Consider the following 14,537-nt stretch of genomic DNA (forward strand, 5'->3'; position numbering starts at 1 on the left):
CATTTCATTTACAGTAAGACAGGAAACACCCTCCCTAAACTTCAACACCCACCCCCCATCATTTCTTTTTCAAGAGGAGTTAGATCCTCCAACTTCTATGGTATCAGTGTTGGGTTTTTGTCTACCTTCCCCCCTTTTTAAAAACGCTGGGAATTAATATCTGTTGAAGAAGAGAAAGATCACTTTGACATGAATATAACTATCATTGGGTTTTACATTAATGTGATAACTTGGGAAGGGGTGAAAACAATTGGATCATTTTAAGCATGCTGTTCTTAAAATGAAAACACTGGCTTTTCATTTAAATTTATTTAAATTTTTGTTGTTAGTGATATAGAATTTGTTTTTTGGAGTGAAACTCAATTAACTTTCTCAGTGGCATGGTAGTAAGTCTGAAATTGGTTGATAATATGAGAATGATGGTTTTTTACTGTAAAATAAACTACGCAGAGGCCGAAAGGAAGCCACCATTTCTCTCTTCCCTTCATCTCTGCATCAAGGAAGCCTTGGTCCGCACACATTCACGGGTGGATCGGCTCGCGGTCGTGCCTTAGGCTCAGTGAATGCAGTTGTTTGGAAGTGGAGTTCTCAGAACCTCCGGCGGGGTTGTGTAGTCCTGTTTGTGGCAAAGTCTCCCTGATATTTTCATTAATACTTAGACTTAGGAAAACGGATCTTGTTCTTTGCCTAAATGATCTTTTCTGGGAGCTACGGTTTGGGAAGAGTTAACTTCCCTTCCGAATTGTGAGCCATGATGTGGCTGAGACCTCCACCTCGATCTGATTCCTCGCAGATTAAGGATATGAGATAATTTCCCTCTATTTTTGTTCTGCTGCACTGTATTATCTTTCTATCACTCAGATAATTACCGAGGAAATCTACATTAATTTTTTTGGCTGGAGCAAGGCCTGCTAAACACAGGAATGATGTATTGATGTTTTACACAACAAAAGTTTTCCTCCTGTCATTGTCCAATCAACAAAAAGATATTTGTCAAACGGTAGAGCCCTTCTTTCCAAGCCCAAAGCTGGGGAGGGAAGCGGGGAGGGTTTCTGAGCCTCCAGCGGAGTGGAGGCCTGAAGCCCGGTGTCTCTGTATGAAACACAGTTGAGTACGATGTTGTTTGCTAAATTATGAATGTGTGTAATTAAAATCTAGTGGCTGTTTCTATGAAAGATTTACAATGTTATTTCATCGTTTGTCATGGCTAATTAACAATATTAGATGAAGTTTTTCTTCTTCAAAGGCCTGATTTTTTCTCATTTATTTATGTCAGAAGTGATAAACAGAGTAGTTAAAAGCTCGCCCGTGCGCGGGAGGGAGGCAGCTGTCTGTGGCCCCTCGGGGGCCGGAGTTGGGGTCCCTGCACACTGGCCTGCTGGGGTTTGAGGTCCCGGAGCTGACAGCCAGGGAGAGCACGTGCTGGGTGAGGGAGCGGGTGTCCCTCTCACACCAGGGGACAGCTTGACAGAGCGCCCCTCGCCCAGCGCCCCTTCTCTCCTGGACATGGATGGGTGTGTGGGGCGGTCTCACCTGGCCTGTTCGTGGCCTCACTCTCTGCCTGGTCTCTTGCAGCAGCAGCAGGTGGCTCCCCAGCAGCTGGCCTTCCAGCAGCAGCTCTTGCAGATGCAGCAGCTCCAGCAGCAGCACCTCCTGTCCCTGCAGCGCCAAGGCCTCCTGTCACTGCCGCCCGGCCAGCCCGCGCTGCCCCTGCAGCCCCTCTCGCAAGGTGGGTGTGGACGCCGAGGCCGGGGCCCATCTTCTGGGCCCCGCCTGCCCCTGGAGAACTGTCCAGGAAGCCCTGCAGACCTGGGAGGAGTCCCCACACTGCTGGCGCCAGTGGGACCCAGGTGGCCCAGGGCTCAGCTGTCCCTGAGGGAGGGGAAAACAGTGCTCCCCCACAGACAGCATTTCAATCAGATGGAATGTTTTCAGTTTGGAATTACAAATGAATTTTGTTGAAGGTTATTTTTAAGTCATTGTAAGCTGCATTTCATGTCATGTAACTTGTTCTGTTTAAATCTTAGTCATGCTTTATAAATTCCACTTTCTGATATCTAGGGTTAGAGTCCAGTTTATTTTTGTGTGATTACAAAAACGAACGGTTTTTGTTGGTTTTGCTCTTTTTTTTCTTTCTTTTTTACCTTCATCTGACTGTTGATTTTTGAGCAGTTTAGTACACTCATCCGATCAGAAAGGATGTATATCTCTAGCTCTTCTTCAAAAACTGAGGTTCTTTCAAAAATAACAAGATTTTATAGATGTAAAATTTTTCTTTTGAGAAGCCATTGACATGTTATTCCACTGGGTGTCGGGCATCAGAAGCTAGCACTCCACTGTGTTTAGGACACCCCTGGTGTAAGTAGCTCTTTCACCTGTGTGATGTAGGTGCACCTGTGCAGTGAGTGCACCTGTGTGGTGTGGGTGCACCTGTGCGTTGAGTGCACCTGTGCAGTGTGGGTGTACCTGTGCGTTGAGTGCACCTGTGCGGTGAGTGCACCTGTGCAGTGAGTGCACCTGTGTGGTGTAGGTGCACCTGTGCGGTGAGTGCACACCTGTGCAGTGGGTGCACCTGTGCGGTGTAGGTGCACCTGTGCAGTGAGTGCACCTGTGCGGTGTGGGTACACCTGTGCAGTGAGTGCACCTGTGCGGTGTAGGTGCACCTGTGCGGTGAGTGCACCTGTGTGGTCTGAGTGCACCTGTGCGGTGTAGGTGCACCTGTGGGGTGAGTGCACCTGTATGGCCTGAGTGCACCTGTGCAGTGAGTGCACCTGTGTGGTGTAGGTGCACCTGTGCGGTGTAGGTGCACCTGTGCGGTGAGTGCACCTGTGTGGTCTGAGTGCACCTGTGCGGTGTGGTCAGAGGAGGAGAGCAGGCATGCTCTGTGCTGGGGCTGCCCTGTCTCTGGGCCCTCAGCTCACCCCCATTTGGATGCAGGTAGATATGCCATAACGGCTGGTAGCTAAAGCCTTCGGTGCCTTGGATTCAGCTGCCTCTGAAGAGCGTTGGGATGGGGAACCTCCAGCATCCATGCAGCAGGCCGGGCTTTGGTCAGACCTTGGCTGTCAGGTGGCAGTGAGGCATGTCTGCGTTGGAATCTTCTCTCGGGAGTCGGCCACACCCAATTCTGCCCCATCTGGGGTGGCTTTGTTTCCTTGTGGGGGTGTTTTCACTGTGACGGCCAGGGCTTTTCTGACTCCCCTCTCCTCTTCCTCCCCTTTCTGCCATGACTGCTCACACCTCCTTGCTGTCAAAGGAGGAGATTTGGTAACAGCCACACCAGGGAAACAAAGGGCATATTGGCCAACGCATTTTTGAACTTGCACAATGTTACAACGTGCAGCATGACCCTTCGGCTGTATTGTTGGAAACTGCTGCGGGCTGTTGTGCCACACCCGCTGGACTTGGGCGTCACCACTCATCTTTTCCCTGTGCTCCTCTGCTGTTGAGTTGCTCACTGAGGTCCATTGTTGTGGCACGTCAGTTAAGCTGCCCAAAAGAGGGCAATTGGGCAGTGACAAGACAAGCTCCTGTGTAATGGGAAGGGAATGAATGTGGTGATGCGTGCAGTGTAAGCGCTGCGGTAACATATCAGCGGCGCTGTCGGTAATTCACCGGCCCGGCACTGATTGATATGCCCAGCAGTGTGCCATGACCATGAATCCCTGCGGCATTAGAAAGATGCGTATTTAACATCTAAAGGGTGCCTTTATGTGTGTGCAAGGGGCCTACGCATAGATAGAAATATTTCTGGAGTTGGTGCCTGCGGGAAGTAAGCCACAGTGTCACGGCATCTTTGAGGGAATCGGGAAGTTGGTTTGGTCTCCCCTGCCTCCTCGCCCAAAAGAGCTTGAGAATTCAGTCTTGTTGGAAGACAACACAATTTTTTCTTTATCAAAGAGATAATGGCTTAAAACTGATATCATTATGAGGCTTAAATCAGCTTTCTGCTGGAGCAGGTCACCTGGGATGGTGTGAAGGACAGAAAGGTTGGTCAGCTCCGGTGTCTGTGAGCCAGTCCTGGGCTGTAAAATTGAGTTCCGTGAGCAGTAATCTGTCAACTGTCCCCACAACATACATTTTTTAAACCTGTGTCTGCATTTTCTTTTATAATGAAGGGGCCAGTTATCCTGGAAAAAAGAAAGGTAGCAAGGCAAAGGGGTATGTGTTAAAATCGCTGGAAATGCCCACTTCATGGTACAAACATGAAGATTCTTTTATATACTTGCTTTTGGCCTTGGCTAAGTTACCTAAAATGTGTATGTAAATATCAAAGTATAGGAATGGAGAGAGAGCAATATTTCAAAAGCCTTTTTTCCCCTGTAGGTTATGAAATGGAGGCATGTTCTTGTTGTTTGTAAGGTTACCTACCATAGGGCCTTCTCTGTTTTACATAATTAGTGTATCTGTTTTTCTCCTTGGTCTCTTTAATGACTTGATCCTTGCCAGGACCAGTACTTCCATATCGAAATATACTTTCAATTTTATTCTGATTTTTTAATTTTTAAGTGTACACTATCAATAGGAGAAACTTTATTGCTCAATTGTGTGCTTGTTAATGGATTTGTTTGCTAACTCCGTACGGTTATTCCTATCTACCATTTTGGACGGAATGCTTGCTTTCTGGAGATTTGATGTGCATTTAGTCTGATGAGTGACTAGCCTGTCTTTTATCTGTTTTCATTCTCTCAGGAGATCTTGGTAGATAGTCCTCTATTCATGGAACCCAAGTTTAATAATAATATCAAGGCGTGGCGCTGAGGAGGACACTGACTTGACTGCTTCCTTCTAAAGCTAATGAATATTCTTACATGTAATTATCATATTGAAATTTGACCCAGAAGTCCATGAGTTACTGTTTTATTTACTATTTCTCCCTGTGGACGATGAAACTGATTGGCTAGCCCATTGGAATAAAAGGGAGGAGAGTAATGGGAATTGTTCTCTTAGGTATAACAGGACATCTGCCTGGCTTTATTTACTAGATATACAGCTTACTGTTAGTTTGTATGTAATTTTTAATAGGCTTAATTCATTTTTTAAATGGCTTTAAAGTTCTCTTTTATTTCAGAGCGAAAGTGTCAACACAGTTGTTAGACTCGCGATCCTCTAGGCTTTCCACTTCCCCAGGCAGCTGACCCGGAAATCAGTTAGTTTGAGTGGAAAAATAGGCGGTTTGTGCTTTTCAAGTGTATTTACTCCCTGGAAAATAAAAATAGGTGTTGACTTGTGTGGCTTTCTGTCTGTGTGTTATCTCCAGCAGACAAGCCTGTTCACTGTTGTTTCAGTTGAGTAAGCAGTGGGCTGCGGGCCAGCAGGCTCACAGGTGATGGCTAGTGCGCAGCGTCAGAGTCAGTGGCCGGCAGGCTCACAGGTGATGGTTGGTGCGCAGCGTCAGTGTCAGTGGCCCGCGGGCTCACAGGTGATGGTCGGTGTGCGACACATTGATTAATCAGGTAATACACATTCTAAACACTTAGTGAAATGGACTGTAAGAAAACAGTGGCCGGCGGGCTCACAGGTGATGGTCGGTGCGCAGCGTCAGAGTCAGTGGCCCGCGGGCTCACAGGTGATGGTCGGTGTGCAGCGTCAGTGTTAGTGGCTGGCGGGCTCACAGGTGATGGCTGGTGCGCAGCGTCAGAGTCAGTGGCCCGCGGGCTCACAGGTGATGGCTAGTGCGCAGCGTCAGAGTCAGTGGCCCGCGGGCTCACAGGTGATGGCTAGTGCGCAGCGTCAGAGTCAGTGGCCCGCGGGCTCACAGGTGATGGCTAGTGCGCAGCGTCAGAGTCAGTGGCCCGCGGGCTCACAGGTGATGGCTAGTGCGCAGCGTCAGAGTCAGTGGCCCGCGGGCTCACAGGTGATGGCTAGTGCGCAGCGTCAGAGTCAGTGGCCCGCGGGCTCACAGGTGATGGTCGGTGCGCAGGGTCAGTGTTAGGGGCTGGCGGGCTCACAGGTGATGGCTGGTGCGCAGCGTCAGTGGCAGTGGCCGGCCTGTGAGCCACACAGCCCACGGTCACTTCACCAGGCATTTGAACATCACCCAGATGCAGCAGAACTGGCCAGGGATTCTGTAGTGACCTTTCCCTTTGTTTAATTTGCCTCCGAGGTTTAATTTCAAGGGACAAGTAATAATTGAATATGCCTAATAACTAAATGCTCATTTGGGACAAAATCCATCAAAATATAATTGGCATTTGATTTTTATGAAGGAAGAAGAAAACCGACTTGGCTGTTGAGGATGCGTTCTAAGAATATCTGACCACTTAATGTACCATTTGCAGCCTCCATTATAGTACATATTAATTGCAAATCCTTAAGTATTTGAACATTTTTTGTGGGGAACCGTTGGGAGAGATCAACTGTTTTTGTTACCACTCCTCTCAGAAAGGCGGAGGTTATTGGTCTGCTGTGCAATAATTCACTCCTCTTTGATATGCAAACGATCCACGGTGAACATAAAAAAATCCTATCAGACTCATTTCACAGTTCTTAGCCACTCGGGTCCTCTGGAGCCCTGCGCCTCATTAGACGGTGCTCTCCAATGCCGGCATAATTAAAATCTTTAACAGTTTAGCAAAGTAAAGATGTTTGGCTGATCGCGTTGAGATGATTATCTACCCATTGTATTCTAAATGACAAAAATAAATTAAATTTAGACCTTGGCATTTTTTATTATGTGTTTCAAATGAATATAATGCACACAGCCTTCCTTTTTAATCCAGCACCTTAGACTTGGTAAGAAACACTGTTTCGCTTGCTGCTGTATAGGCAGGAAATGACCAGCTCTCCAGGTAGGGTAGTAAGTACGTCGGTTGACTGAAACCAGGAACCGCAGCCCAGCTGTAGCGGGATTGCCTAGTGAGGTCCAGGGCTCATGCCTCGTAGGTGTCCTTTCAGAGCGAGCTGAGCTTGCTGGTTGTCATTTAGAGTGGCTCTCTCCTGTGCACTAGCATGACATGGGGGTCGGATTTGGAAATCCCGGGCTGTCGAGAGGTGTGTCAGCAGAATTAAGGCTATGAGGCCATAGGAGTGAGACGAGCATACTCATCGTATGTCGTCTTGGGGATGTAAAATATGGGTTGACACTCCTTCAGACTCAATGTCCACTTTGACCCCTTTAGAAAACAAGAGAACTTTATTACTCCAACTTTACACTTTCATTGTATCCTGCAATGGTTCATTAGCGCTGATCTAAGAAATGACAGTAATAATAGTGTTACTTGTATAAAAAGTTACACAGTTTTTCAGTAGACACATCCATCAATTAAGCATGTGGTACTAGAAACCAAAATTAATGAGGAAGATAGGTGTGTTAATGAAATAATCATAGTATAATCAATTTGACTGTTAAAAGTTGAAAAGCATTTCAGGAAGATGATATGAATTCATAATTTATGTCTAAAAGTGATTAATAAAAACTATATTTAATAACAAAGCTATTTGTCATCATCTAAGACTTAAGCACAAAAATTATTCATTTTTTGGTTCATGTTGTCATAATCGTATTGTTGAACACATTTATTTTGAGTCCTTCTTTGTGTCTAAAAATATATAACATCTATCCACTTTTCCCCCAAAATCTGGAAACCACCCAGGGGATGGAGGCTTACGGTCGGCCGCAGCCGAGGACGCTTCACCTGCACTCGGGGAGGAGAGGTTGTCCCTGCATTGTTGGCTTTCCTTGGGAGGGAAAGACACTGCAGCCCCAGAGCCCCCTGACACTAGGCTTTGTTTACTGACTCTTTGATTTAATTACTGTTTGAAGAGGACGGAATTGGCTGTTAATTGATTTAATTATCCAATTTGTTTGTTTCAGGCATGATTCCAGCAGAACTGCAGCAGCTCTGGAAAGAGGTGACGAGTGCGCACCCTGCCGAGGAGACCACGGGCAGCAGCCACAGCAGCGTGGATCTGACCACGGCCACCTGCGTCTCCTCCGCCCCTGCCAAGACCTCCCTCATCATGAACCCACATGCCTCTACCAATGGACAGCTCTCAGTCCACACCCCCAAGAGGGAAAGGTAGGAACGAGCCACTGAGATGTGTCCAAACATGTCTGTAACAAGGAGGGTGGGGGTGTGCCTCACCCTGTCCTCACGACCCCTGGTTGGCTCTTTGGGACTTGCATGTGCATATAATCACTAAGAATGTATTCAATATTGTTTGGGTGTGAAGCACCTAAGAGTTTCCACCTTTTCAACATGGAGTTAGCACTGCTGCGGCTCTAACCTACACTGCAGCCCAGCCAGCGGCCTTGCATTCTCCTTGGATGGGTTGGATTTAGGGCTTCCAGGCTTCCTCTCTCTTCCAGGTGCTTGCCCGTGCAAGCTGGTTGTCTTGGCTCCAAACCCCTCCTAAGGGCGTAGCAGTGTCCGCTGTGGGCAATGTTGAATTGTGGTTTGAGAAACATGGAACTCATGCTGCTCTGCACTGCCCTCCTTGCAAGCAGGGAGCCCATCTTTTCATCATGGTGTTCCCACAGCACATGACATTCTTAAAAGTAAACCCCATGAAGGTGCGAGGCTGGAGGGCGGAGGCCGCGTCTGCGCCCACAGGGGTCCTCAGCTCACCTTCTGGTGGCCGGGAGTGCACTGCCAGGGTCCAGTCATTGTCATTCCGGGGGGGAGCTTTGACTTGCCCTGAGCCCCTTTGGGCTGTAGAAGCCGAGGTTGTGGGAGACCCACCATGTGAGCACAGCTGAGGGAGGAAGCGGAGCGGCCACGACTGTGTCTTAGCGCCCAGAAGCACTGATGCCACTGTGGCTGCTTTTCACAAGTAGAATGTGTCGATGCAGATAATGCTCTTAAATTAGAAGGTTTTCTTAGTTTACTGTTTTTAAGCTATTTCTTATATATTAAATAAGGCAAAGCTTCCACAGACAGGGGAAACCTTAGAACTAAAATGTGATAGTGTCGTTACCATGAGAAAAAAACAAATTTTATATTTTGTTTTTAATAGAAGTGACTCAGTGAAGGTTTTAAAATTACGTTTTCATTTAAGCAATTACAAATATAATTTTATATATTTCTTGAAATATCAAACATCAGGAAGCCCACTACCTTAATTAGGTTCGTATCTTTATACCAGCAGTGTTTTATCCATTTAGAGTTTAGTAATCACAGACAACATTATCTAAATACGTGTGTGTGTGTGTGTGTGTGTGTGTGTGTGTGTGTGTATTCTATTCAGTGTAACACCCACTAGGCCTTCCCCAAATGAGATTTGTGTATGCTTGAACCAGACCTTTCGACTCACATTTTAAGATCCTTTGGAGTTTCTGCGGAAGGCAGAGGGGACCGAAGATGCTTTAGGCCGACTGGGTTAGGAGGTGTGAAGAATGGGGTGGTGCCGGCAGAAGCAGCTTGGAGCCCCTGCCCAACGGAGGCTTCGGCTGCTCCCAGTTAGGAAAGGTTGGAGTGTCTGGAGCCAGTCTTGGGTCTTGCTGTGTACTCCTTTAGAATGTCTTTGTTCTTTTGAAAACACTACCCCTTCAGTGGCTTTGGGGAGAAGGCTCTAGGCGTCCCCTTGCTGCACGTGCGTTGGTGTCCTGGGATGGCTGCCCCGTCGCGGCCAGGCAGCAGCACGGCCCCTTTACCCCAGAGCAGGGGCCCCTGTGCCAGAAATGCCCACCAAGGCCCTGGGGGTGTCTGCGAGGATTCCCTGTGACACTCTTGCTCAGATGCCGTGTGCTCAGCTCCATCCCAGAGGCCGTGCGTCCACACCCAGGTGAGGGCGAGCAGGGAGGCGAGGGGAGGAGAACCTTTCCACGTCTTAGAGCGCGTTGGGAAGGAAGTGGATCCTACAGACAGTCCAACTCCAGAATAAGTTTGACTTCTTTTATGGTCCTTGTTTTTCTGCACAAAACTTGAGCATAATCCTTGGCATACTACCTGTCAGAATTAGACTGTGGATCAGAAGAGATCCGGGCCTCACTGAGCCTTAATCGGGGGTAACAGCAGGCTGAGTGTTGGAGTTGCGCGTGCAGGGATGAAGCAGCTGTGACATTACTGCCACTGCTCGTCTCGATTTAGATTTCTGTAGATTCCTAGATGTGGCTGGATTAAAAGAAAATTATAATTAGCACATTTTAACTGAATGTAGCAAATAAGACAAATGAGCCCCTGAGGTTGAAGATAGTTCAGAGTTAGAACCTTGCAGAACTAATCATTAAAAATGTAACTATCATGTATATATAGGTACTTAAAAGAATGCGATAGGGTCTTACCCGGTTAAGGTTGATTCCTAAGTCCTGTGTGTGCTGTCCTGTTTAAGTAGTGGGAACAGAAAGCGGTCACCAGAACAACAGGTTCTCGCTGCCACCCAGAGCTGCTGCTGGTCAGGGGTCCCTGGGAGAAGGGTCTCGTCCTTAGTCCTGGCCCCCGTGAACGCCCTGCCCTGGGCTCTCGCTGCCCGCGTTCCTGACAGGATCTGAACAGGCAGGAGTTGGGTGCTCTTTGGGAAGGTGTGGAAAAGGCATTGTTGTGGGGTGTTTGTTTTGGACGTAGTCGGGTGCAGCCCCTTCTCCAGCCCTGGCCGCGCACCCTGGCCTTCTGCTTGCAGCACAACAGCTCTGGGCCCCAGTGAGCTGCAGGCTGTTAGGGAGATAAATACCGCACTTGGCACGACACTCCCACTCTCCTCTTTAATTTGTCTTCCACAGGAAAAGTGTAATTAAATCATTCAGGGTAAACCCTGGAGTGTGGGGCAGGGAGGAGATGTGCTTTGGTGACGATGGCTGAAGCCCACTTCCCTGCTGTGCGGGCACCCCCCTCTCCCTGTGACGGCATGAGCGGCCGTCCTTTGGGGGCAGTGCCAGCCCCCAGGTTCAGGCTCCTCACATCCTGTCCCGGTGCCTTGGGGACAGTCAGCATCAGCACTTCCAGAGTTCGGGACTTTCTCCCCACAATTGAACCCGTCCCCAGTGCCCAAGAAGTGGGGGCAGGCAGAAGCTGAAGGGGCTGACAGAGGAGAAGACACCTCCCTCCCTCCGATGCCACGTCATTCCACAGGACTGGAGCAGACGTCAGAACTCAGACCGGGGTCCCTGTACACATGACAGTGTCACCTTGTTTTCTTTACCCATCTGACTATCTTGCTTTAGGAAATTCCAAGTTTTGATGTGGGTAAATAAAATCCACAGCATGCAAATGAAACATTTATGAAAACGCTAAATTTAGTAAAGCCCTTGGAGCTTCTTGGATCAAAGCAGTTATGTAAATACAAATAGCAATTACTACTTAAGTAATTGCCTGAGTTAAAATTCTAAATATCGCATTATGTTATGGTGTGCTGGGGAAGGAAAGGGAGCTCACACTGCATCCATCTTTCTCTGCACAGGCGTGGGCTGAGTGAAGGCTCATTGTGTCCATGTGACCGCTGGGAAGCTGAAGGGATTATCATACCCATTTCACAGATGAGGAAATTGAGTCATAGAGATTAAATAACTGGTGTAGGGTCACAGAACTGATTAGTGGTATATCCAGGTTCCAAATTCAAGTCTCTCTCCTAGTTTATAAATCAGCACTTGAAATTTCTGTTCAGCTTAGAAGTGAATACAGTCATGCACTCACTCAATGCTGGGTCCGTCAACGCTGGGCTGCATGTTGGACGACGGCCCCATACAATTATAATGGAGCTGAAGAGTTCCTGTCACCAAGCGCTATCTTAGTGTCAGCGCACAGTGCGTGACTCGTGTGGTGGTGCTGCTGGTGTGAACACACCCGCTGACTGCCGGTCCTGTGAGAATGCAGCCCGCACAGCCCTGCCCTGCACGCGGCACTTGCTGACACACGACTGTCACGGGTTCTGCACTCACCGTGCTGTCGTCTTCGTCGTGTGAAACAGTGTGCGTGCTACTCAGGCAGCGGCCCCATCCAGCTCGTGTTCACACGTGTCTGGATTGCACCGTCTTCTCTTGTGCTGGAATCCATCTCGTGTGGTTGTGTAGTTACGTGCTGCACAGGCTTGCAGCCCAGGAGCAGTAGGCTGTCCGTGTGGCTGGGCGTGCGGCGGGACAGGCCGTCCAGGCCTGTGTGGGTGCACTCCGTGATGTTCACATGACAACAGCATCCCCTAACGACCCGTTTCTGAGTGTGTTCCTGTCCCTAAGCTTCATATCACATGACTACCTGTGATGAACTAAAGTCAGTATTCCTAAAAGAAAATTTAAATTTAATTTAAAATTAATCCAGTTAAGCTTCTGTGTGTACATCAGCACATTTTAAGGAAAATAGCAGTTTCCTCTTAACTTGGATACAGATATGTTCTAGGCCTTTGGCAAAGGCCTACAAAGTACTTACGGTCTGAAGCAGCACATAAGAAACAGAAATGACCCCCGTGCAAGACGTGCACACAGGCAGATGCACAGCAAGCCTTTCTCTCTCTCTTAAAAGTGTCCCCACTTTCCTGTCCGCCTTGTGAATCTCACGTTTCCTTGGTGGGACATCCTGGGTCTCTGCTCCATTCCCGCTGCCCTCTGTGGGCCACACTGGAGATCCTCCTTTTGTTGGGATCCTTCCCAGATTTTTGCTTTCGGTTTACCCACCGTCAGCGGCTGTTCCATAATGCGCGTGTCTCAGTCATAGCCCTGCTAGGTGTTTGTTCCAAGCCTTCCCGAAGCATCGGGTACCAGGCTTCCTTACCTTCGCCAGGATCGCAGTTGCCCGGCGTCTGCTTTGGTTGCAGACTGTTCTCAGAGTCGGGGGACCACATCGGGCCCCTCTCCTGGGGCCTCCTGCCGCCGTCCACTCACCACGCCTCTTCCCTCGTCGTCTCTCCTCTGTTGGCGCCGCGTGTGTGTCGCATGGGCTGTGCTTTCTGCTCTGCGCAGCTGGCCCCGCTTTTCAGATAGCCCTGAAGCGGGGTTCGGCTCGTGCGCCCTCAGACAGTCTCACGCGACGCAGTGTCTGTTCTGCGCTGGTGGCCTCCTGCCATGTTGCCATGTATCTGACTGTGTAACAATAACATTTGTGTCTACGGGGGCCTCACGATTTTCCAAAGGCAAAGGCCTCCGAATGTGGGCAGCCTGGTGCTTTCTTTCTAATTTTTTAAGCTAAATTCTATGTTGATGAGTAAATATTGGTGCTTTTGGTGTATTTTCTAAAATTCTAGAAGCTTGGTTTCAGAATTGTTGTAGTTTCACAAGCCTTTCACTGTTGTATATATTCCTAGTTGGGGCCTTTTGAGCCAGAAAATTAGTCAGTAAGCTCTAGCCTCTCATCATTCAGAGCAGTGCTTGCTCGTTGCACCTCTTCTTGGTTTCAGTTTTGAAAATCAGATGATTGGTCTTGTATTTCTTCTGATTTGAAGTATGTACTTGAGCACACACTGGCTACCACCAATCGTCCTCTCCCCTTAGAGCAGTGGTTCTCCACCTTCCTAACGCCGCGACCCTTTAATACAGCTCCTCAGGTTGTGGTGACCCCCAACCATAAAATTATTTTCGTTGCTACTTCATCACTGTAATGTTGCTACTGTTACGAATCGTAATGTAAATACCTGATATGCAGGACGTATTTTCATTGTTCGCGACCCACAGGTTGAGAACCGCCGCCTTAGAGCACTTTGGAGAACCTGCAGTCAATTTGTCCCAAATCGTCTTCAAAATTGTTGCTGCTTCCTGCGAATATGTGTTGAGGCAATTGATCCATAACAGAGGTCAGCAAATTAGGCCTACCAGCCAGGCCTGGCCCACGGCTCATTTTGTAAATAAAGTTTTATCGGAACACAGTGATGCTCATTTATTGATGCATCATCTGTGGCTGCTTTCACACTGGAGTGGCTGCCTTGAGCAGTTGTAGCAGAAACTAAGTGGCCCACAAAAACGAAAATATTTTACTTTCTGGCCATTTACTGAAAAAAAATTTGCCAACTTCTGACCTTAACTAACAAGACCATGTTTCTCAGATTTCCTGATGGTATTCTTAAGGCGTTGGGTGGATATTGCTCCAGGAAGATTTGGGTTTCATGGTCTGAGACGAGGTTAGAAGATGTGTTTGTCATACCTGCCTGAGATTCTCGCTGCTCAGTGACAGCAGCTGCAGCGAGTTTGGCATCACCTGGCAGCCTGTTAGCAATGCAGAGGGCTAGGCCCGCCCAGCGCTGCGCAGTCAGGTCAGCACTGCTCTCCGCCCAGGGCGGGGCGTGGTCATCAGGTCCCCTGGTTTGGGCAATGTTGGGAAGTAGGAGTTTTTCGGGAAATTTTTGAAAATCTAGTCCTTCCCATTCTTGTGTGAACCAGCAGAGCAGAGGGAGTGTTGCTGGAGGGAGAGGAGCCGGCATTCAGGGCGGTGGAGGCAGCCACCGTTTACTGAGCTACTGCTCTGTGGGGCCCTATAAATAAAGGCCTTGCCCTGGCTAGTGTGGCTCAGTGGATAGAGCGTCGGCCTATGGATTGAAGGGTGTCGGGTTCGGTTCCTGTCAAGGGCACATACCCAGGTTGTGGGCTTAATCCCCATTGTGGGGTGTGCAAGAGGCAGCCAATCAATGATTCCCTCCCATCATTGATGTTTCTCTCCCTCTCCCTTCCTCTCTGAAAT

The 14,537-nt window shown here is 48.5% G+C and overlaps 1 protein-coding gene across 6 annotated transcripts in view; it reads left to right on the plus strand.

The window, feature by feature from the left end:
- FOXP1 (forkhead box P1) overlaps positions 1-14,537 on the plus strand; it is a 232,732-nt gene that overhangs the window by 145,276 nt on the left and 72,919 nt on the right. For all 6 annotated transcript variants that reach the window (XM_006769933.2, XM_015567944.1, XM_006769932.2 and 3 more), the window contains 2 exons: positions 1,576-1,729; positions 7,817-8,021. In XM_006769933.2, the coding sequence (XP_006769996.1) occupies positions 1,576-1,729; positions 7,817-8,021 (359 nt within the window). The remainder of the gene's footprint in view (positions 1-1,575; positions 1,730-7,816; positions 8,022-14,537) is intronic.

The sequence above is a fragment of the Myotis davidii genome, unplaced genomic scaffold (genome assembly GCF_000327345.1).
Source record: "Myotis davidii unplaced genomic scaffold, ASM32734v1 scaffold821, whole genome shotgun sequence".
Lineage (NCBI taxonomy): Eukaryota > Metazoa > Chordata > Mammalia > Chiroptera > Vespertilionidae > Myotis > Myotis davidii.